The sequence below is a fragment of the Castor canadensis genome, chromosome 5 (genome assembly GCF_047511655.1).
Source record: "Castor canadensis chromosome 5, mCasCan1.hap1v2, whole genome shotgun sequence".
Taxonomy (NCBI): Eukaryota; Metazoa; Chordata; class Mammalia; order Rodentia; family Castoridae; genus Castor; species Castor canadensis.
Genome location: NC_133390.1, coordinates 73,297,733 through 73,319,724, shown reverse-complemented (window position 1 = coordinate 73,319,724; position 21,992 = coordinate 73,297,733). Strand labels below are relative to the sequence as shown.

Below are 21,992 nucleotides of genomic sequence, written 5' to 3'. Positions count from 1 at the left end.
AGGATATGCAAATTAAAACCACACTAAGATTCCACCTCACCCCTGTTAGAATAGCCATCATTAGCAACACCACCAACAACGGGTGTTGGCGAGGATGCGGGGAAAAAGGAACCCTCTTACCCTGCTGGTGGGAATGTAAACTAGTACAACCACTCTGGAAAAAAATTTGGAGGCTACTTAAAAAGCTAGACATCGATCTACCATTTGATCCAGCAATACCACTCTTGGGGATATACCCAAAAGACTGTGACACAGGTTGCTCCAGAGGCACCTGCACACCCATGTTAATTGCGGCACTATTCACAATAGCCAAGTTATGGAAACAGCCAAGATGCCCCAGCACTGATGAATGGATTAAGAAAATGTGGTATCTATACACAATGGAATTTTATGCAGCCATGAAGAAGAACGAAATGTTATCATTCGCTGGTAAATGGATGGAATTGGAGAACATCATTCTGAGTGAGGTTAGCCTGGCCCAAAAGACCAAAAATCGTATGTTCTCCCTCATATGTGGACATTAGATCAAGGGCAAACACAACAATGGGATTGGACTTTGAGCACATGATAAAAGCGAGAGCACACAAGGGAGGGGTGAGGATAGGTAAGACACCTAAAAAATTAGCTAACATTTGTTGCTTTTAACGCAGAGAAACTAAAGCAGATACCTTAAAAGCAACTGAGGCCAATAGGAAAAGGGGACCAGGAACTATAGAAAAGGTGAGATCAAAAAGAATTAACCTAGAAGGTAACACACATGCACAGGAAATCAATGTGAGTCAATGCCCTGTATAGCTATCCTTATCTCAACCAGCAAAAACCCTTGTTCCTTCCTATTATTGCTTATACTCTCTCTACAACAAAATTAGAAATAAGGGCAAAATAGTTTCTGCTGGGTATTGAGGGGGTGGGGGTGGAGAGGGAGGGGGCGGAGTGGGTGGTAAGGGAGGGGGTGGGGGCAGGGGGGAGAAATGACCCAAGCCTTGTATGCACATATGAATAATAAAAGAAAAAAAATAGAAAACCTTATCTTCAGTTTTTCTGTCAACTTTGCTAGAGGTCTTGTAGCATAGCACAGATACATTGGGTTCTCAGCATAGAACAGGTAGGTTGAATGATGAGAGGGGAACGGAAAAGTTAACATTGCTGAAGGGGTTCCTATGCTTAATGAATAGTTCAGTCTCTTTGGCTTGTAGAGCTCCTTTTGTCTATGAGCTACAGAGGAAGCTCAACTAACAAAAGCACTGCATTTGTGCCAGATATTCAAGACATTTTCCCTGCTATCCATTTCTGTTTTGACTGTGGGCAATTTAGAGCAGTTTAGAGAAATTCAGCGTGTGTATATTCTTACAAAGAATTGTTTGCTCTGAGCCAGGTTCCAGTGGTTGTAAGGCTGAGGTTAGGAGGATAGCAGTTAACAGCCAGCTGGGCAAATAGTTCTCGGAACCCCATCTCTGAATTCACCAGAACAAAATGAACTGAAATCTGGCTTAAGCGGTAGAGCACCTGCTTTATAAGTGCAAAGCCATGAGTTCAAACCCATCTCACCAAAAAATTTATTTAAAAAATTGCTTGCTTTGGAATTTAGTGTCCTAGGAGAGTACAAAATAGCAATATTTTCCTGAATTTATCCCCTTCCACTTTCAAGTCTTAATTCTTGAAGGTGAGATCACTTCCTGTGTGGCTTAGGAGTTTTGTGCATACTGAGCATTAAAACTCCAAGAAGGTCAGAACAAAATACATAGTTGCTTTTCTATCCAAAGCTATCACTAAAATTTATTTTTGTCACCTTGAGATATACTTCCAAGTTAGATAGTTTTAGAATAAAGTTGAATTTGATGATACCTAAATTGTGGGCTGTCCTAAATAGATTAGTATTTTTCCAAATTGCTAGTCTTTGTTATTTTGTCATTTTTTTTTTTTTTTTTTTGTGGTACTAGGTTTGAACTCAGTGCCTCACATTTGCTAGGCAGGCACTCTACTACTTGAGCCACTTTGCCAGCATATTTTCTTAAAAGAAAAGATTAGGTGAGTTTTGTCCTTGTAAAGGTTTATGTTGAATGTTAGGTTTCCCTGTCATACTTAGCTGTTGTTTTTACCTTTCTCTAGTTTGTTGGTTAAGCCAGCTTGCTAAAAATAACTAGATCAAGAGTCTAGTACCCTCTGAGCAAAATAGTTTTGTTATTTCTTCACTATATGGATTGTCTTTCTATATGCAGTCTACATGTCTCATAAATCAATAGAAGGGATTAGGGGAGAACATTTGGATGGATCACTATATAATAAAAGACAGCTCAAAATACTCTTTTTCTGCCAGTGGGTCCATGGCATCATCTTGGGATTGGAACGATACTCAACTCATTTCTATCATTTTGCCAATCCCTTCTCAGCATTACTTTCTTTATATCTAGTTGAGTGCCTCCCTTGGTTGTAAATTTGTGGTAATGATTTTTGAATAAGAAATATGTGTTCATAGCAAACTTGAGATTTCCAAACATTGTTATACTCTAACTTGTCTTTGAATGGACTACAAGAGAAAAGACTAGTTATTTTCCTTTTCTTATTGGGAATGAATTATTCCAAAATGCTGCTTGGAACAGTAGAAAGAGATTTTTCTTCATTCTTTTCTTCTTTTTGTTAACAGCTTTTTTTTTTTTTTAGAAATAACTCACTATATAATTCACCCATTTAAAGTACAACTCAGTGGCTTTTAGTATATTCAAAAGATTATTTTCTTGCTAACAGAACCTTTTAGGGTTTTTTGGATGCATTTTTTATAGCAGAGTCAAATGGACATATTACTGAGGATAGGTTTAGAAATTTAATGTCTGTCTTTTGTTAATTCATATGATGTCTTCAGATCTTTGTAAAAACAGGTATAAAAATGGACAAAGACATGAGCAGTTCACTAAGGGACAGTACACATAGTCAATAAACACATGAAAATAGATTTAAGTACACTAGTAACTAGTGAAATGTGAATTTAAAACTCCATTAGTATTAAAGTTATATTTTATCAAAATATGTGATCACAATTTAAAAACTCAGAAATGCTAAAAGACTTAATAACAAAACAAGTCTTTTGCTTTCCCATCTCTCTTCTCACTTTTACCTTTTTTCGGTTTTTTTCTCATTGGTTCTTTTTCATTTCCTGCGTAAAGCTGATTCCATTCTGATTCTGGCCCCATTCGGTATGGTCACCACATTGCTTGAGATAATATCTTCCTGGAGCTTGAAATGGATCAAATTGTTTACAAGGTTCTTTTATACTATAGGACAGGTTGACATGTAGAATGCCAACATTCTTTAAAACCCAAACTTCTTAGAGTTATTTTTAACTCTGATTTAATGTTTCCTAAATTAGTTATTCTAGAACCAAATGAGAACATCAGTTTCTTTTCCGAAGTTAATCAGTAGTTCATCAAATTCTTTTCCTAAGTATATCAGTAGTTCATCATTTAGTTTCAAGTTCCTTATGTTTCTCCATCTCCAGTTACAGCCTTTTCATTTTTAAACAGGACAAGGAATCTTTAGTTGTGACCTATTTAATGATAAATTCACAAAATCTTTCCACCCTGGCATTATTTTCAGTCTATATCTCACTGATTAAATTTTAGATCACATTCATGTCTTACCTCATGTCTTAGCTAACCCCAGAGCTCATATTTTGATGTGTTTACAGTGAGTTTTAAATAAAATTTCTCAGTACTGTTTGTGCATTTTATACTCCCTATGAATGAGTCCAGAAAGAAAAATTCTTTTGAAAAGGTACTCATTTCTTTGTTTCCTTTTGTGCATTAACTGGTATTTCTCTTCCATATTAAGTGTCTTTGCTGGTGCTGGGGATATAGCTTAGGGGTAGAGCACTTGCCTACAATGCTTAAGTTCCTGGATTTGATTCCCAGCACTACAAAAATTAATTAAAATAAACGTCTCTTCCTCAGCTGTGAGTTCGGTGCCTTTCATTAAACTCATTCAAGTTTTCAGTAATTTTTATTGCTAGGAAATTCAATGTAGTGTTTCCAGTTATTACTTAAAATACTTTAAAATTTTATCTTTAATTAAAAGCCCATAGTTTTTAAATGATTGAAATTTACTTTGCTTTAGTTTGACTGGGGTAAATGTTTAAAAGTTACAACTTTCTTAACATGTCTACAGGTTTTTTGTTTTAAACAATGAAGCTGGATTATTGGAGTACTTTGTGAATGAACAGTCTAGAAATCAAAAACCCAGAGGTACCTTGCAGCTTGCAGGCGCTGTGATATCACCCAGTGATGAAGACTCTCACACCTTCACCGTGAATGCTGCCAGTGGGGAGCAGTATAAACTCAGAGGTATGGGAAATGAGAAGGAATTCCTGTGATTTTCTTCTTCACTTGAGAAGTTGGTATGCTACCTACTTTCACTTGAGCTTTGCAGATAGAAGCTATTGTCATGGTGATGTTGACACAATATTCTAAATGTCAGATCTCTCTGAGAATTTATGAAATCTATTTTAATAAATCTTTTTTTTCAAGTAGGCCAAAGAGTAAATCTGTTTAGGGTTAGATCCTCTAAAAATATCTATGTGAATGAAATCCTGATTACTGAGAAATCTAGAAACAGACTTCTTTAAATAATATGTTCTACTCTGCCACAGAAATGTTTTTCTGCCCCTTGGTTTTATTTCTATATATGCTTTGCAGTTTTCAGTGACTAATGTACATTGTTAGGATTTATTAAAATGTCCAAATTCATTAAAATAAAGTATAACTTCTGTTTAAATGAATTCAATTTGTATAGAGTTTGTGCTTTTTATTTAGTAAGTATACCTGAAGTTAAATGGTTATTCTAATTGACCATGCTTGCTAAGATCTGAAAGTATTGATGACATACCAAATACTTAATAAAGTTTGTTTCTTTAAGAATAAGAAATTTAAGACATGTCACTTTTATTTCCATACATAGGTACTGTGTTTCTTAGTAGGTTCGGTCCTTTTGACATCTTACCTAACCTCCCTTCAGTCATGGGCATTTGTCTAGGGAGAGTGGAATCAACCTTTGCTTTTCAGGTATTTGTTCTTCATGGTTTTATCTTTATAAAGATAAATAAATAATTTATACATTCTTTTAATCAGCCACAGATGCTAAAGAGCGACAACATTGGGTTAGTAGACTTCAGATATGTACACAACATCACACTGAAGCTATTGGAAAGGTATGTGGATTTACATATAGTACTAATGCACAAAATTGTGTTTTTTATATTTTCAAATTAAGATAGTATTTATAGCCTATAAAATTCAGCCTTTTAAAGCATAGAATCCCATGGTTTTAATGTATTCACAAAGTTGTGCAACCATCTAATTCCAGAACATTTTCATTACCACCCACAAAAGCCCATCTCCATTAACAGTCACTTAATCCTTACTTCTCCTTTCTAAGCCCTTGGCAAACACTAATCTTTCTGTTCCCATGGAATTGTCTATGTAAATAAAATCACATAAAGTACGGTTTATTGTGTCTGGGTCTTTCTACTAGCATAATGTTTTCTGGGTTCATCCACATTGTTTCGTGTAGCAGTACTTTTTTATTTTTTTTTTCATGGGACTGGGGTTTGGATACAGGGCTTTGAGTTTGCAAAACAGGCACTTTTCCACTTGAGTCACACCTCTAGTCCTTTTTTTGCTGTTTTTGAAAAAGGGTCTCATTATAAAGCCCAGGCTAGCTTCAAACTTGCTATGTTATCCATGTTGACTTTGAACTCTTTATCCTACCTCAGCCCTCCCACTGCTGAGATTACAAGCATGTGCCACCAAACCTGGCCTTGCTGTTTTTTCTTTTTGTGGTGCTCGGGCTTGAACTCAGGGCCTACACCTTGAGACACTCCACCAGCCCTTTTTGTGTTAGGTATTTTTGAGATAGGTTCTCATGAACTATTTGCCCAGTCTGGCTTTGAACTGCAATCGTCCTAATCTCTGCCTCCTGAGTAGCTAGGATTACAGGCATGAGCTACCGACACCTGGCTCTTGTTATTTTTTCTAAGACTCAGTAATAGTTCATTGTATGGACATTCTACATTTTGTTTATCCATACAGTCAATGGAACTTTTGGATTGTTTCCATTTTATAGATATTATGAATAATGCTACTGTGAATATTCATACTCAATTTTTAGGGTGAACATTTGATTTCTGTTCTTTATAGAGTATATCTAGGAGTAAAATTGCTGCTTCATATGATAGTTCTTTGTTTAACCTTTTAAGGAAGTGCCAAACTTTTCAACATGGCTACAACATTATATATTCCTACCAACCACCTATGAGGTTCCAACTTCTCTATATTCTTGCCAATACTTATTAATATCCTTAAAAAACATTTGGCTATTCCTAGTGGGTGTGAAGTGGACCCTAACTGTGATTTTGATTTTTTGATTTCATTTCCCTAATGACTAATCATGTTGATCATCTTTTCATGTGTTTATTGGTTGATAATTTTGTATCTGCATTGTGTGTGTGTGTGTGTGTGTGTGTGTGTGTGTGTGTGTGTGTGGTGGGTGGTGTGTGGTGGGTGTGTGTGTTTAACATGAAAAGGTGAATCTTTGTACTTGAAATCTGGTAGTGATATCTAAAAAGTAGCAAATTTAGGATTCCATATCTAAGTGATAGTTTGACTTTTACGTTTTTTTTCCTGTTCATTTTTGTATTTTGCTCCACTAAGTAATTTTTTTAAAAAATTGTAATTTAGAGCCAGGCATGGTGGTGGCTGGTGGGTGCTTATAATTCCAGCACTTGGGAGGCTGAGGTAGAAGAATCTTGAGTTCATGGCCAACCTGGGCTACGTGATGAGATCCTGTCCCCTCCACCAACCCCCCCTCCCCGCCAAAAAATTAAAATTCAGGTCAATAGTGTAGTCTTTAGGAAAAGACTGACACTCATACTGTAAAATTCTAGTCATTGGCAGTGATCAGAATGTAGTTTCTTCCAAAGGATACTCACAAGTTTCATTAGATACTTTCTGTTACATATTGTAAGTTCATTTTTTGTGTTAGTCATGATGTTTAAAAATCTGAAATTATAAACATTTTGTTATTCTAAATACTTGTAAAATATGAAAAATTTGTTTTGGAATCCATGGGATTTGTGAGATGCTTAAGCTTTGAATAGCTTAAATTTTTATCATATTCAGAAGTGTTCTTTACTCAATTCTGGGGTAAATTTAATTTTTAAAATTATAAATCTATAAGGCTCAAGTGTTATGGAAGTCTGATGGCTAGATAGCCTAAATTTAAAAAAAGAAAAAAAGGAATTATTTTCTTTGTTTAACAGAATAATCCTCCTCTGAAATCACGAAGTTTCTCACTCGCATCCAGTGGTAATTCTCCTATATCCCAGAGAAGACCAAGTCAAAATGCCATTTCTTTTTTTAATGTTGGACATTCCAAACTACAGTCAGTGAGCAAAAGAGCTCACTTACCTCCAGACCATCTTGTGGAAGTCAGAGAAGTAAGTATGATTGAAGTCAGGTTAAAATGTACAAAGTGGTAGCTTGCTTGGTTCTATTCCAAAAATGTTTTAAATATAGTTTGTGTCTTCTGGGGTCCTCACTATTTCCATCTTGTATGCCAAGATAATTTTTAATTGATAGAGATTCCTTCATTGTATACAATATATATAGTATCCTATGTTTCCATGTCTATCAACCATGTGCTGCATATACTGTTATTTTTCAAAAATCTGCATCTTTTAATTTTCATGTAAAAGTAGAGACTCCTTTGGTGTAGAATTTGTGACCAAAAAGGTCATAGGGTGTGGCTCAAGTGGTAAAGTACTTGCCTAGCCAAAATAGTTTCTGCTGGGTATTGAGGGGGGGAGCGGGAGGGGGTGGAGTGGGTGGTAAGGGAGGGGGTGGGGGCAGGGGAGAGAAATAAACCAAGCCTTGTATGCACATATGAATAATAAAAGAAAAATGAAAAAAATAAATAAATAATACTGAGGAAAGAAAAAAAAAAAAAAAAAAAAAAGTACTTGCCTAGCAAGCACAAGACCCTGAGTTCAAACCCCAGGACTGCCCTCTCCCCCCCAAAAGGTCATTAAGTCTAGTGGGAATGCTACTCAGTCAAACAAATAACACGGTTTTTTTTGGAGGTACTGGGGTTTGAACTCAGGACCTAGCACTCCTTAGGTAAGTGTTATTCCACTTGAGCCATGCCCAGCTAACTCTTCATTTTTAAAAATCTGTATTAGGACTGGGGTTGTAGCTTGGTGGTAAAGGATATGCCTAGTATGCACAAGGTCCTGGGTCCAATCCTCAGCACCAAAAACCAACAACAAAAACCCCAAAACAAAACTGATACATATGGAAAATTTAAACATACATAAAAGTAGAATGGCTAACTCCTTGATGTTGCCTTATCTTACAGTTTTTCTCTTTTAAACTGAGTACTAGGTAATTCTAGTTAATATGGATGTGGGGGCTGGGGTTGCAGCTCAGTGGTAGAGTGCTTACTTAATGTGCATGAGGTCTTGGGTTCTATTTCCATTCAAAAAAATTTTTTTAAAAAAGGATGTGCTTTCTTAGGTTTAAATATTTCAGGCATTGCTTGTTGATTTAAATTTGGTAGAGCTTGTAGATATCTAATTAGTAGATTAGTGAAAATAATATTGTAAATCACACTGCACCCAAATAATTTGATGTAGGAGGCTAGGGAGAATATGCTGTTTTTCAAGTTATTTTATATTATGTTTATAACTGAAGAATTGAAGTTTAGAGGTATGAAGTAAAATGCTTGAGGTATATAGATAATAGCTTTTGATTTACTCTCTAGTCCTATTATATTAGCAGGTTATAGTTATGAAGACTTTTTTTCATAAACTGTATATATATATGGATATATATATGCACATATACTGACTTTTACATATGTATTATATATATAATATATAAATATATGCATAGATTAATACATATACAGATATATATATTTTTTTACTTTTCTTTATTCTTTCAGGTATTTTGCCCCACTAAGTAATTTTTTTAAATTATATTTTAGTTCTGTGGCCTAGTCTTCAGGAAATCTGACACAGTAGCTTTACTCATACTGTAAAATTCTGGTCATTGGCAGTAATCAGAAAGTACTAGTTTGGTCCTAGAACTAATTTGTTATATACACATGCACACACACACACACACACACACACCCCACCAAACTCTCTCTCTCTCTCTCTCTGTCTGTGCACACACACCTGTGCACAGTACTGGAGATTAAACATGAGGCCTCACACATGTTAAACAGGTGGTCTACCCTTGAGCTACTTTCCCAGCCCAACCAGTTTACCAGTACGTTTTCAATATTCATGATGATGGTATTCAGTTTGTAAATAAATCAGTTTTTGTCCTTTAAGAAAATCAAGATGTATCTGTCTTATCTCCATTGGAGGAAAATGGAAACATTAAAAGTGGCTATGAGCCAGGTGCCAGTGGCTCACACCTGTAATCCTAGCTACTCAGGAGGCAGAGATCAGGAGGATCACGGTTCAAAAGCCAGCCTGGGCAAATAGTTTGTGAGACCCTATCTTGAAAATAACCCATACAAAGAAGGGTTGGTGGAATGGCTCGAGTGGTAAAGCACCTACTTGCCAAACATGAGGAACTGAGTTCAAGTTTCAGTACCACCAAAAAAACCTGTGGCTATGATAATATGGACAGAATAAAGAATATCATTTGCAAGCAGCTTTGTGTCTGTGGAACTCTTCAACCATGGCTAGTGATAGAGGAGTTTGAGGGGAAGCTTCTGGGATGCTGGTTATGTCCTGTGGTTTTTTTGTTTGTTTGTTTGTTTGTTTTTTAATCTGGTTGGTGTTTGGTTTATGAAAACTTATATACTTGTGAGATGTGTACTTTTCTCTGTACACTGTATGTCACTATACTTCAGAAACAAATGGCATATAGCTGAGGTTGTTGTCTATTATGGATGTCTTTAGGCAAAAAACCTTTTTGTATTTGAGAGTTTAATCTCTGTAGAGGTTTGTCTGTGCTTGGGTCTTTGTGACCTTAATATACTGCAACTGTTGTCCTGACTCTTAGTTTCTTTTCTGTTGTGAAAGTTTTAATCAACCAAGTCTCTTTCCTGCTCCAATGATTGGTTTTATTCCCACTGGCCCAGCAGTAATTTCTTACAATACCTACATATAGTGCTCTGTCTTTAAATATACTTTTCATATCATTATGATAGCATATTAATATTAAACTGGCACTCTATGTAGAGAGTGTCCCCAGAGTTTCACAACTACCTCTTTGGGAAAGGGAAGTATTAATTTACTCATCAGCTAGTTTAATGGCAGCCTGTCCTTGATTATGGCTCCAGTAATCTACAGTCTGGGTAGTGATAACTGTTTGCAAACTCTATGGCACTGCCACCCCTCACCACCACACATAAAAGAAAGTAAAGTTCAGAGTGTCTGTTCAGTATGATGGTACTTTTTGTTTTGTTTTTAGGTGGTACTAGGATTTATAACTCAGGGCTTCACACATGCTAGGCACATACACTTCCACTTGAGCCATATCCCCATCCCTTTTGGCGTTAGTTATTTTTTTGGATAGGATCTCATACGTTTTGCCTGGGCTGGCCTGGATTGCATCCTCCTACCTACACTTCCTGCATAGCTGGTGTAATAGGTATGTACCACTATACCTAGATTCTTTATTGAGATGGGATGCTTGCTAACTTTTTGCCTGGGCTGGCCTAGAACCTTCATTCTCCTGATCTCTGCCTCCTGAGTAGCTGGAAGTACAGGCATGAGTTGCCACATCCAATCCTTATGGTAGTACTTTTACATTTAAGCCAGTGGTGATGTTGCACACCTGTAATACTTCAGGGGGCTGAGGCAGAAGGGTTGTGAGTCTGAGGCCAGCCTGACCTTTATGGCAAGACCCTATCTCAACAACAAACAATAACAAATTTTTAAAAAATGGATTAGGGCTGGAGGCATGATTCAAACAATAGAGCACCTGCCTTGCAAACATGAAGCCCTGAGTTCAAACCCCAGTCCCATCAAAACAACGACAAAAGAAACGGGCCAAACTTTAAGATTATGATTATATTAAGAACATTTGTATATTCTAGTGGAATAATTCTATTTTTGAAAAACAGCCCTGAAGTGTTCAAATCATTTTTTTGTCTTCCACACAAATGCCCCAGAATTTTATTTTCCTTTTAAGATTTAGTTTATTGCTGATTATTGGAAAGTATCACAGTAGTCTCTGGAGACATACTGTTTCCTAGTCTTGTTTATAATGCATCTGCTTAAGAATCTGTTCAGTTTATAGCTCAGATGCATTTCATTATGGGAGCTATAAGCACTTTATGAAATTATACCCTTTGGAATGTTTCTGAGCCTCTTCAAGACAAATCAACTTAAGCTAAAGCTATAGTTAATGGTTTTCATAAGCTGAGAAAACTTTTAATAAAAATTCTTGTTTTAAAGTGGTTTTAAATTTGCAGAAAATCTGTAGGACTTCTGTATAGTTCTCATCCAATTTTCTATGACGTTATACTGTGTTATAACTATAGTATAGCTATCAAAACGAGGAAATTGTATTGATCCAATACTATTAACCACAGTCCTTATCCAGATTTCAGAAATTTTTCTATTGATGCTCTTTTTCTGGTTTTAAATCTTATCTGTAATTTTTTCTTAGTCTTTCCTTGTCCTTTATGACCTTGATCCTTATGAAGATTATTAATTCTTTATTTTTTGAATATTCTTGAATTTGAGTTTGTCTGATATTTTTTTCATAATTTGAATGAGATTACACACTTTGGGAAAGACTACCACAGAAAAAAATGCTGTGTTGTCAATATATCTTATCGAGAGGTTCATGATGTCTACATGTGTTATGGCTAGTCATGTTGGCCTTGGTCACTTGGATAGAATGGTTTCTATTACATTTGTCTCCAAGTTGCTATGGCCTATGGTTCTAGATAGCAATTTTCAAACTTTCGGGTCTTAAGGCCCTTAGTTTTTTTTTTTTTCCAGGTATCATTATTAATGCATATTAATTGTACAAATTCATGAGTTTCTCTGTAACATTTCCATGCATGCATATGTTGTACTTTGATCATATCTACCCTCTCTTGCTCTCCCCTTTGCTCTTCACCTCTTGGATCTCCTTCCCTTTTACTCTTAGTCCCTCTTTTCTTCTATTTTCAGTTCACCTTTTTTCTTTTTCCTGTTTTGATTTTTTGTATATTGCTTTTATATCCTGCTACTAGGCTAAATTTCTTTATCAGAAGTTTTTTGTTTTTGTTGTTGGGATAGGATCTTGCTATGTATTCCAGGCTGGCCTCAGACTCATGATTCTCCTACCTTAGCCTCCTGAGTGTTGGGATTACAGACCTGCACACCACACCCAGAAGCTGTCACTTCTTTATTGGTTTTGAGATCTTTCTTTCCCTCCTCAGAATGTAGTTTCTCCTTTGTTGCTCTAACATTTCTCATTTGTAGAGTTGCACGAAGGTTACTTCTCTTTCTCCCTTTCATTCTTAAAAATTATTGAGGACTTCACAGAACTGTTGTTATATGAGTTAAATTTATTGATATTTACCTTAAAAATCAAAATAGAAATTTAAAAAAACTTATTTTATTTCAAAATAAAAATGAGTAAGCCCATTATATGTTAATACAAATAACATGGGTTTTTTTGTGGGAGGAGTGGTACTAGGGTTTGAACTCAGGGCTTCTTGCTAGCTAGACTGGCACTCTACCACTTGAGCTATGCTCCCAGCCTCTTTTGTTTTTAGTTATTTTACAGGTAGGGTCTGGACCATGATCCTCTTATCTATGCCTCCCATATAGCTGGGATGACAGGCATGTATTACCACACCCAGCCTTTTTCTTTTTGTGGGGGAGAGGGCAGTACTGGTGTTTGAGTTTGCTAGGCAGGTGCTCAATAATTTGAGTGATGCCTCCAAACCCCAGCTTTTTGTTGTTGAAATGGAGGTCTCACTAACTTTTTGACCAGACCACCCTTGAACTGTGATCCTCCTCAACTTTGCCTCCTGAGTAGCTGGGATTACAGCTAAGTGTCACCATGCCTGGCCAAAACATGTTTTTATGTCAAATAATGATCTTTCTCTAAAACAAACAAAATTTTTATTGAAAATAGTGAATTGTTTATACTTTTGCAATCTTTAATATATGGCTTAAGAGCACACAGCAGAATTTTCCTATCTGCTTTTATACTCAGTCTACTGCAGTTTGTTTTTTGGTTGGCAATATAGATATGTATTGAAGAAAAAAACATTTTAATAGCCTATTAAGGTAATTGTGGCTATTCTTTAATACTAAACCAAAAATTGAGAGCTGGTAGTTTCTTAAATGTTAGATGCAGTATGGAAGCTAATACATATTGGCTATCTTTTTATTTTGTTACATAAAAATGTTTTGCTCTGTCCTGCACATGAATGGATCTTTAACTTATCCAGATTTTGTAACACCAGGCATTAATCATTTGGGAGGTACTAGTTTAGAGTTATGCAGGAGTTCTGTGATTATACTATGTACAAGATTCACATTTATTAACATCCTCACCAATTATATCATTAAAGGCTGTCAGCATTGGGAAACTGTCAACCTATGGTGGTAGATGCAAGTTTTCCAAAATTCTAATTTTCACTTCAAAGCTCAAATTTCATAATGGACAATATGGTCAGTTGTCCTTTTCTTTTGAAATATAATAGGCTTATTTTTTCAGTTTTGCGGAACTGTCACTATACCCCCAAATCTGAATTACCATGGTTTCTAGCAGTCATTCTTTCACATCAAAATGGTAATCTGTGGACTAAATAGCTAGTTTAGCTTGCCACTCAGTTGCACTAGTACTTTTCCTACAGACTAAACCTCTTCTTTGACATACAACAAAAATACTTCATGAGTACTTTACGTTTTTCCACACAGAGTATCTTAAAAATGTATACTCAAACCAAGATGCAGTAAGTTTAATAATTTTTTACTAATGATTCTTAAGTACAATTGGTTTATTCCTTTCTGTGACTGCATAGCAGTGAAGAATACAGTGACCCTGGTAGGTCTGGTACCACTGCCTTGATTCTCATTAATGTTCCACAGATTTTGCCCAGGATTCCTTTTCCACAATCAGTGCAGATGTTACCACAAGTAAAAAAGATAATAATTTCTTAGAATTGTTATGAAAGTAGTTTTGACTTTATAGACCCACTGAAAGGAGTCTCAAAGGAATCTGCAGAGCACACTTTTAAGAATTACTGTTCTAGGGCTGGAGGTGTGGCTTAAGTGCCTTTTTACAAGTGGGAAGCCATGAGTTCATTCCCCAGTCCCACAAAAGAAAGAATAAAAGAATTACTGTTTTAGAAATATCTGGTTCCAGGAGATTCTAATACAAAGATAAGCTTTAAGAGATGTTTAAGGAATATTTTAATCAAAGTCCTTGCGTAAGCCCATCATTAGATTAAGTATTGGCAAAAGCAATTGACTCGGAATAGTGTTGTATTGTGGTTGAGCAAAAATTTATTACAGGGCCAGAGGTGTCACTTAAGTAGAATGCCTGCTTTGCAAACATGAGGCCCTGAGTTCAAACCCTAGTACTGCCAAAAGATTTACCTAATTAAAATGATCTGTTTTAGTATTTACTGTTTACTATTAGCGTTGTTTAGTTACTCAGTTATTCAGTGCATGTTCATGCTGATATATCGTGACCTGAGATATATCAGCTAAAATGACCACTCTTGTAAGTGATTCAGATGCTTAGCACACAAAGTGATTAAAGTCATGGTTCAAATATGGTTTCAGACAAACTAGTTGCCACCTGAATGATGTATTATTCCACCACAGTTGCCATTTGTAGCTACAAAACTCAGGTTAACCACGTTTTTAGCTGTCCTGAAGTTTCTCTTTCTTAAAGAAAGAAAATTTATGGTGTCAGGAACAACTCAAATGTACTTAGAATAACATTCAAAGATTCATGTTTTCCTTATTTTTATGGTACTAGAGATCAAAACCCAGGACTTTGCACATGCTAGGTAAGTTCTCTACCACTGAGCCCCATTAGTCCCTGAATTTGCATTAGGATTTTTTTTTTTTTTTGATGGTACTGGGGTTTAAACTCAGGGTCTCATGCTTGCTAGCAGGCTACCATTTGAGCCACTTTAACAGCCCCCAAATTTATATTCAAACATTTATACACACACAAAGCATACATATGTATACACGTATAAATGTTCATATGTAAATACTTTTATACCTGTACTTCTCATTTAAAGACTTTTTTCTGGGCATGGTGATGTTTTTATCCTTAACTGTCCTGTTTGCAGGGAGCGTTTCATGTATGAGACGCTTGATTTGCTTGGTAGGATCATTTGCATCTCTCTCTTGCTAATCCTGTTATAAACCATATTAAAAATCATCTGCAGGTGCTAGGACTGTAGCTCAGCATGCAAAAATAAAGAAAAGATGAATCTTTGACTATTACTGTAAAAAAAAAAAAGCCATCTGGAACAGAGCCTTTGAAAGCTAAGTGTCACTCCTCTATAGAGTTTCTGTGAGAACTTAGCAAGTTTCCAAAGGATGAGCAATCTAAAAACTTTCTGCTTACACCTGAAAGTAATTAAGCATCATAAATTCAATTTTTATCTAAAAAATTGTTCATCAATCAATGCTGCTCCATTGACTCTGTTAGAACAGGGGTCCTAAACTCTTAACATGAAAAAGCTTATATCCACTACTTGCTCCAAACCAAGCTAACATAACCAGAAAGTTTGGCTAGGGAAAAGGAGGCAGGTAAACTCTCATGTTCTCAGTGTTAGTTCATAATAAGCCTTATGATAGATAATGTGAAGGAAGTAGTTGAGAACCCTGACTGGAAATCAGTTTTATTGTGGAATATTCTGCTATTGCAATATCCTGGAATGTTCTTTCTGATAACTTGTACAAATTTATGCTGTTAATAAAAAAAGTGACTCTGTTACAATCTTTTGCTCAGTTGATAAGCACTATTAAATGTTTATTAATTGAAAATAGCCTAGCAAACTTAACATAGATTTCTAAGCCAAATATGTCCTAAGAATGGCTCAGGAAGTGAATATGATGATTAGGATGGCAACCAAACATATATGTATGTATATGCACACACACACACACACACACACACTCACTCACTCACTCACTCACTGACTCACTCACTCATATTATACCGAAAGTATGATTGAGACCCACCGAATTGTTTTCCATAGATGATGTCTCATGCTGAAGGACAACAAAGAGACCTAATTAGAAGAATTGAATGCCTTCCTACTTCTGGCCTTCTTAGTTCCTTGGACCAGGATCTCTTAATGCTCAAAGCTACTTCCATGGCAACTCTGAACTGCTTAAATGACTGCTTTCATATTCTCCAGCTGCAGCATGCATCACATCAGAAAGGCTCATTGCCTACAGGTGAGTTTTAGGTTAAAGGTAGGACTTAACATTGATGTCAAAACAGGGAAAGAACTGCATGTGTTATCATTCCAATTCTGAAAAATCTTTAAAAAAAAAAAAAGGGAAAAAAACAGTGAACCTCTTGTTTTTTAATTATCACTCTAATGTTACACAAATTCTTCTAGATTTTGTCCTTTGTTAAATCTAAAGTGATTTTTAGGTCTAATGTCTAATATCATTGAATATACATTTGGAAACCTCAAACTCAATAAACATACCAAAAAAATGAATTCAAAACCCACAACTTGTGCATTACTGTTAAATTAATGGTGTCACTATCGTCTATATAGTTAATCAAAGTAGAAACATTGGAATCATTTCTTGAGTTTTGGTTCAGTCCACTACTGTATATTTTATTTTTATACATATATATGTCTCTCTCACATATATATCAGCCAACTTTCAGTTTGAAAAATAATGTTTATGTCTAGTATTTGAGAGCACCTATTTGTTGAAATTAATTGTACTAGGGGAAAAGGATGTTATTGCATGGGAGTACAAAAATGAGTCATTTTATGAATGAGATGAATAAGCTCATCATATTGTGTTAAAATTGATAACTTAATATTTCACAACAATGTTCTTTATTCCCATTACTTATGAAAGAAAGATATTTTAGAAAGTCAGCAACTCTGGTTAGGAAAAAGTTTACCATAGTCAGATGGTTACAATATTGATCCCATCCTCTTGTGTCCTAAATTCAGCATTGTAGCCAACAAATTCTTTTTAATGGCAGTTGTAAAGGTCAGGGCACTATTACAAAGGCAAATAAGTTGTGTATACTCTCAGAGAATTCATAATCCAACTGGTAAAGAAATATGCAAATAGTAACTAAAATAATATGTAAAATGTTACTAACAGTGAGAACAAAGAACTGTTTAAGAATAGACGAATGACAGAATAATTCTGGTATTAAAAAAATGTCTGAAAAAGCGACAAAGGAACTATGAAGACCAGATAGTGTAGGCATGAGAGGCAGGCTAGATAGAGGGCATTCCAAAGAGATAGAAGAACCTACATTTGAGTTGTAAACATGACTGGTGTCTTGTAGGAGTTGTTTTAAAACAAATTTAATACAGATTTTCTTTTGTTATAAAGCAACACACTTACTGTTGAAAATTTAGAAACTACTATATAGTTGAAAGAAGCAAGAAATACGCATTGCCTTACCAGCCAGAAATGACCACTGTTAATATATTAGTGTACTCCCCTACCCAATTTTTCTTTTTTACTTCTTGATTTTTATTTTACATTGTTCTTAGAAAATACATGCTTGTAACTTACATTTTAAACTTAATATCAAGAGTATTTTCAAGAAATTAATATAATTTTCATTGTCTGCATTGTATTCCTTAGAGGGCATATGTACTTAACTAATTCCTTTATATTGAACATTGGATGAGTTACCTTTATCTAAGAAATTTGGGTTAATTCTATTTAATAATAATTTTGTCAAGAAAATGAAACCATCTGTTTCTAGTCCATACTACTTAATTTTTAAAAAGTGTATCTGGTAGCATGGTGCTAGATACTAGACTAACTGCTCAATAAATATTTTATTAAATACTATGTCATTTTTAAAATTTATAGAAATGTAATTTGTGTGGCTTAAATTAATACTTGGTTTTATATTTAAATGTTAACTTCATGATTAAGGAAGCATACATGATACATATTTGCATTTTTCATTACAACAGTGAAACATCATAAATTTTGCGAAAGTGTTTAAAGTGAAAGGTTCTTGAACGTCACTATTTTTTGCCTCATAGGTTTGTAGGTATTTTGGGGAATAACTAGCATTAGTATTTCTCAGTACAAATAGCCATGTCTTTTTCATATAAATATTTATTTATTCACTTAGTGGTGCTGCAGATCAAACCCAGGGCCTTGTGTATGCTAGACAAGCACTTTACCACCAAACTATATCCCCCCCCTCCAAATTGCCATCTTTCCAAACTAGGCCTGTAGAAATTTATTCTTTTTTTTCTTTTGTTTTGGTGGTGTTGGGTTTTGAACTCAATCTTGTGCTTGGTAGGCAAGTACTCTACCACTTGAGTCACACCTCCAGTCTGACACCTATTCTTAAATCACTTAAGAATGAAAATATCACTTGGAAAGAAAATGTCAAATCTAAGTTCAAATGAGTGTTTAGTTCCATACCATAAGGTCTTTTTTGGAGGTAGGGAGAGGTACCGGGGACTGAACCCACAGCCTCCAACTTGCTAGTCAAGCTCTCTACTACTTGAGTTATGCTCTCAGTCCTTTTGTTTGTATTATGTTTTTGAGATAGGGTCTCATTAACTTTGCCCAGGCTGGCCTTGAACTAGAGATCCTCCAGCCTCCAACTCCTTAGTAGCTGTAATTATGGGCATATGCCACCATAGCTAACAAAACAGGTCTTTAATTAGTATTCATGTGTACTTTATTTTTAGAAGTAAAGAAATATGGATCTTGATATTAAAATGTACATTTTAAGGTAGAAGCATGTGTTTTTATTTCTTGGGAATTTAAAAACAGGCTTCATGAACTTATCCAAGGCATTCCTCCACTCAGTGCCAAGTGAGACTGAGTAAGGCAAGATGTTCTGGTAGCCTGTTATGTAGTTTGCAATTGATTCCTCTATTGAGATCTAGGGTTTTGTTATAAGCTAAATAAATGCCTTATTATTATAAATTTCTGCCTGTAGTATTCTGAGTATCCCCTTATTATAGCACTGAATAACCTACAGAGCTTCTTGTGAAACCTAGATCAGCCTCTGAAATCAAATGGAACATTTTCCATTATTGATTAGGCATAGAATCCACTTTGTTAAACTAGTTGAGGTAACAAGAGACCTTTGTGTCATTAACTGAGAAGGTGACAGGTCTCCAAATGTGACCACTGTCTTTCACTACTAGGTCAGCTATTATTTATTCATTAGAGAGTGTTTCAGCTTAAAAGTTATGTGGGGCATTTTTATGATTGAAATGAAGAAGGACATATATGTGCAAATTTTAAATCAGATACAGGTGATTATTTTGATTGGAAAGAAAGTTGCAATCCCAAATTGAAACAAATTATACTGTTTCACAGCCCCAGACTCCTCTGTAGTTGTGACCCCCAAAACCTAATTGCATGTCTTTTGATTATTAGAGGGACCTAATTTGTACAGAGAGGATAGCAAGTCAGCTGGTTGGTAATACACTTAATGATTCAGACTTGTCTTAGAAATGAGTTTAGTCCTATTCAGAGTTGATTTCTTTTAAATAGTATCTGATTTCAAGTTGCAAGTTGCTCTGTTGTAAAATACCCAATCATGGTACTTATGCTAATGAGATACAGTGGTTCTCTTTTAGGTATGGGTTGAATTGCTTTTAGTCTTGTAGGCTCAAAACAAAATTGTTTAGTAAAATCCACATCTGCTGAACTTTCCAGATTATGAGCAAGTTTCAGCGAAAGTTTTCTCTTACTTCATCAGGAACGACAATCGAGTGGTTAGAACCAAAGATACCTTTATCAAACCACTATAAAAATGGAGCTGAGCCGCCCTTTGCAACTGAGCAGAGTAAGCCCATGGCAGTCCCAGAAGAGCAGTCTGCTGCAGAATGTGGATTATTAGCAAGGGTAAGGTAATATGAAAATATGGTTTTGATGTAAGAAATCAGAAATCACTGAAAAGGGTTGGTTTTCTTTTCATTATTTGGGTGTTTAAGTCCATGTAACACTAGAACAGTACTCTTGCAGATTCTAAACACTGTTATTCTTCTTAAACTGCATTTGCTTTGGAAGAGGTCTCTTGAATTAAACTTGAACATATTGTATTTTCTAGGTTAAACCATGTGCCCTTTTTCAGTTTTGTTTTACTTTTAGCTGTTAAGAATATATTTTTTAAAAGTGCATGTTTTCCTATTTTCCTAATCCATTATCTTTTCTTTTTTGTTGTTGTTGCTGCTATTTTGAGATAGGGTATCTCTGTGCAGCATAGGCTGGTATCAAACTCAGGATCCTCCAGCCTCAGCCTCCCAAGTGCTAAGATTATAGTCACGTACCACCACATCCAACTTCCTACCCATTTATCTTAAGATCACATTGTTTACTAGATGTTACTATTACTTATAAACTGAGAAATTTACTATTATAGTAAGTTTTTTGGTAGTAAACATTTTTACCAAACCATTTGTTTCAGATATTACTCTATTTAAAATAGCACATGAACTCAGAGTTTAATATTTTTATAAAGTATTATTCATTTCACATTTGTCAGAAGCTGAAGAGTGTTTTATTCTATTTATAGCTGTACCACTGTTACAAATCATCTTAGATTTTTGTCTGTTATTTTTATGACCACCATAACTACATAGATATTTTAAGTTCTAGATATGCTTATAAACATTTTTCTGTGTTCTGGACTGTATAATTAAGATTTTAAAGGTTAAAATAGGCTATTGAGTTGATGTCTCTATTATTGAATATTTAGTTTGTTACTTGTTATTATAAATAGCAATATATTATCTTCTTTCTGTTTTTTTTTCCTCCCCTTTCTTTGGATTATTTCTGTGGTTTGTATCCCAAGTAGAAATACTGAGTGAAGAACAATGCACAGTGTATGGCTGTGCATTAATAAGTTACTTCTTAAAAGATATGACATGGGGACTTCCAAAGCTGCCAAAGGCATTGACTTACTTAGGAAGGCAATAGAGGCAGAAACAGAAAAGCAGGAAAGCAGGGGAAAAAAGTAATATATGTAATGCTGTTTTCTCTGTAACTTTTTGACTAGCTAATTTGTAAAAGCAAGCAGTTAACAAGTTTTTATTAAGCTGTCTGGTATATGGTAAGTCCAGCATTAGGAATTGGGGGAGAAGTAAAAATAGAAGATGTAGTTCTTTCACTGAAGAGACTTACAGTCTGCTTGGAGTCATACATCATACATACCTCCTGAAACAATGAGATGATGATATGAAGCAGGATTGTTTTTCCTTAATTGATATGGTTTAGGCTCTTGGGAATGGACATTCAGAGAAAGAAGGGAGACATTGAGTGGAGTAGATGAAAAAAGCTTTAGAGACAAAGTGGGATTGGAATTTGGCATTGAAAGGAGATAGGATTTAAAGAGGGGAAGGACTAGGGGGATCTAAAAATGGAGGAATAACTAAGTCAGGGATACTGTAGCATGTATGATTATTGTCTGATGGTTTACTAACATGTAGGCCAATTAACTACTCTTAGTTTCAGTTTTCTCATCTGTGAAGCAGTGATGATACCTTATAAGGTTGTGATGAGGATAAAATGAATTTAGCAGAGCATCTAACTTTTGGGAAATGATCACAAGGTTGTTGGATATTATATTTATGTTGCACTGTATGTGGGATGATACTCCCCAGAACACTGCTCCACAGAATACAATATAAACTGTGCACCCAAAGAACATGAAAGTTGGATGGAAGAATTTAGTTTTAAAGTGATAGATAATGTGATTGTGAACATAGAAAAGGATGCAATGTATTTAAGATTGGTATGTGGTATG

General features: G+C 35.2%; 1 protein-coding gene across 1 annotated transcript in view; it reads left to right on the top strand.

Moving 5' to 3' along the window:
• The window catches only part of Osbpl11 (oxysterol binding protein like 11), an 81,114-nt gene that overhangs the window by 20,611 nt on the left and 38,511 nt on the right, over positions 1-21,992 (top strand). The window contains exons 3-7 of the mRNA XM_020184185.2: positions 4,159-4,334; positions 5,118-5,197; positions 7,307-7,483; positions 16,246-16,447; positions 19,947-20,092. Coding sequence (XP_020039774.1) covers positions 4,159-4,334; positions 5,118-5,197; positions 7,307-7,483; positions 16,246-16,447; positions 19,947-20,092 — 781 coding nt within the window. The remainder of the gene's footprint in view (positions 1-4,158; positions 4,335-5,117; positions 5,198-7,306; positions 7,484-16,245; positions 16,448-19,946; positions 20,093-21,992) is intronic.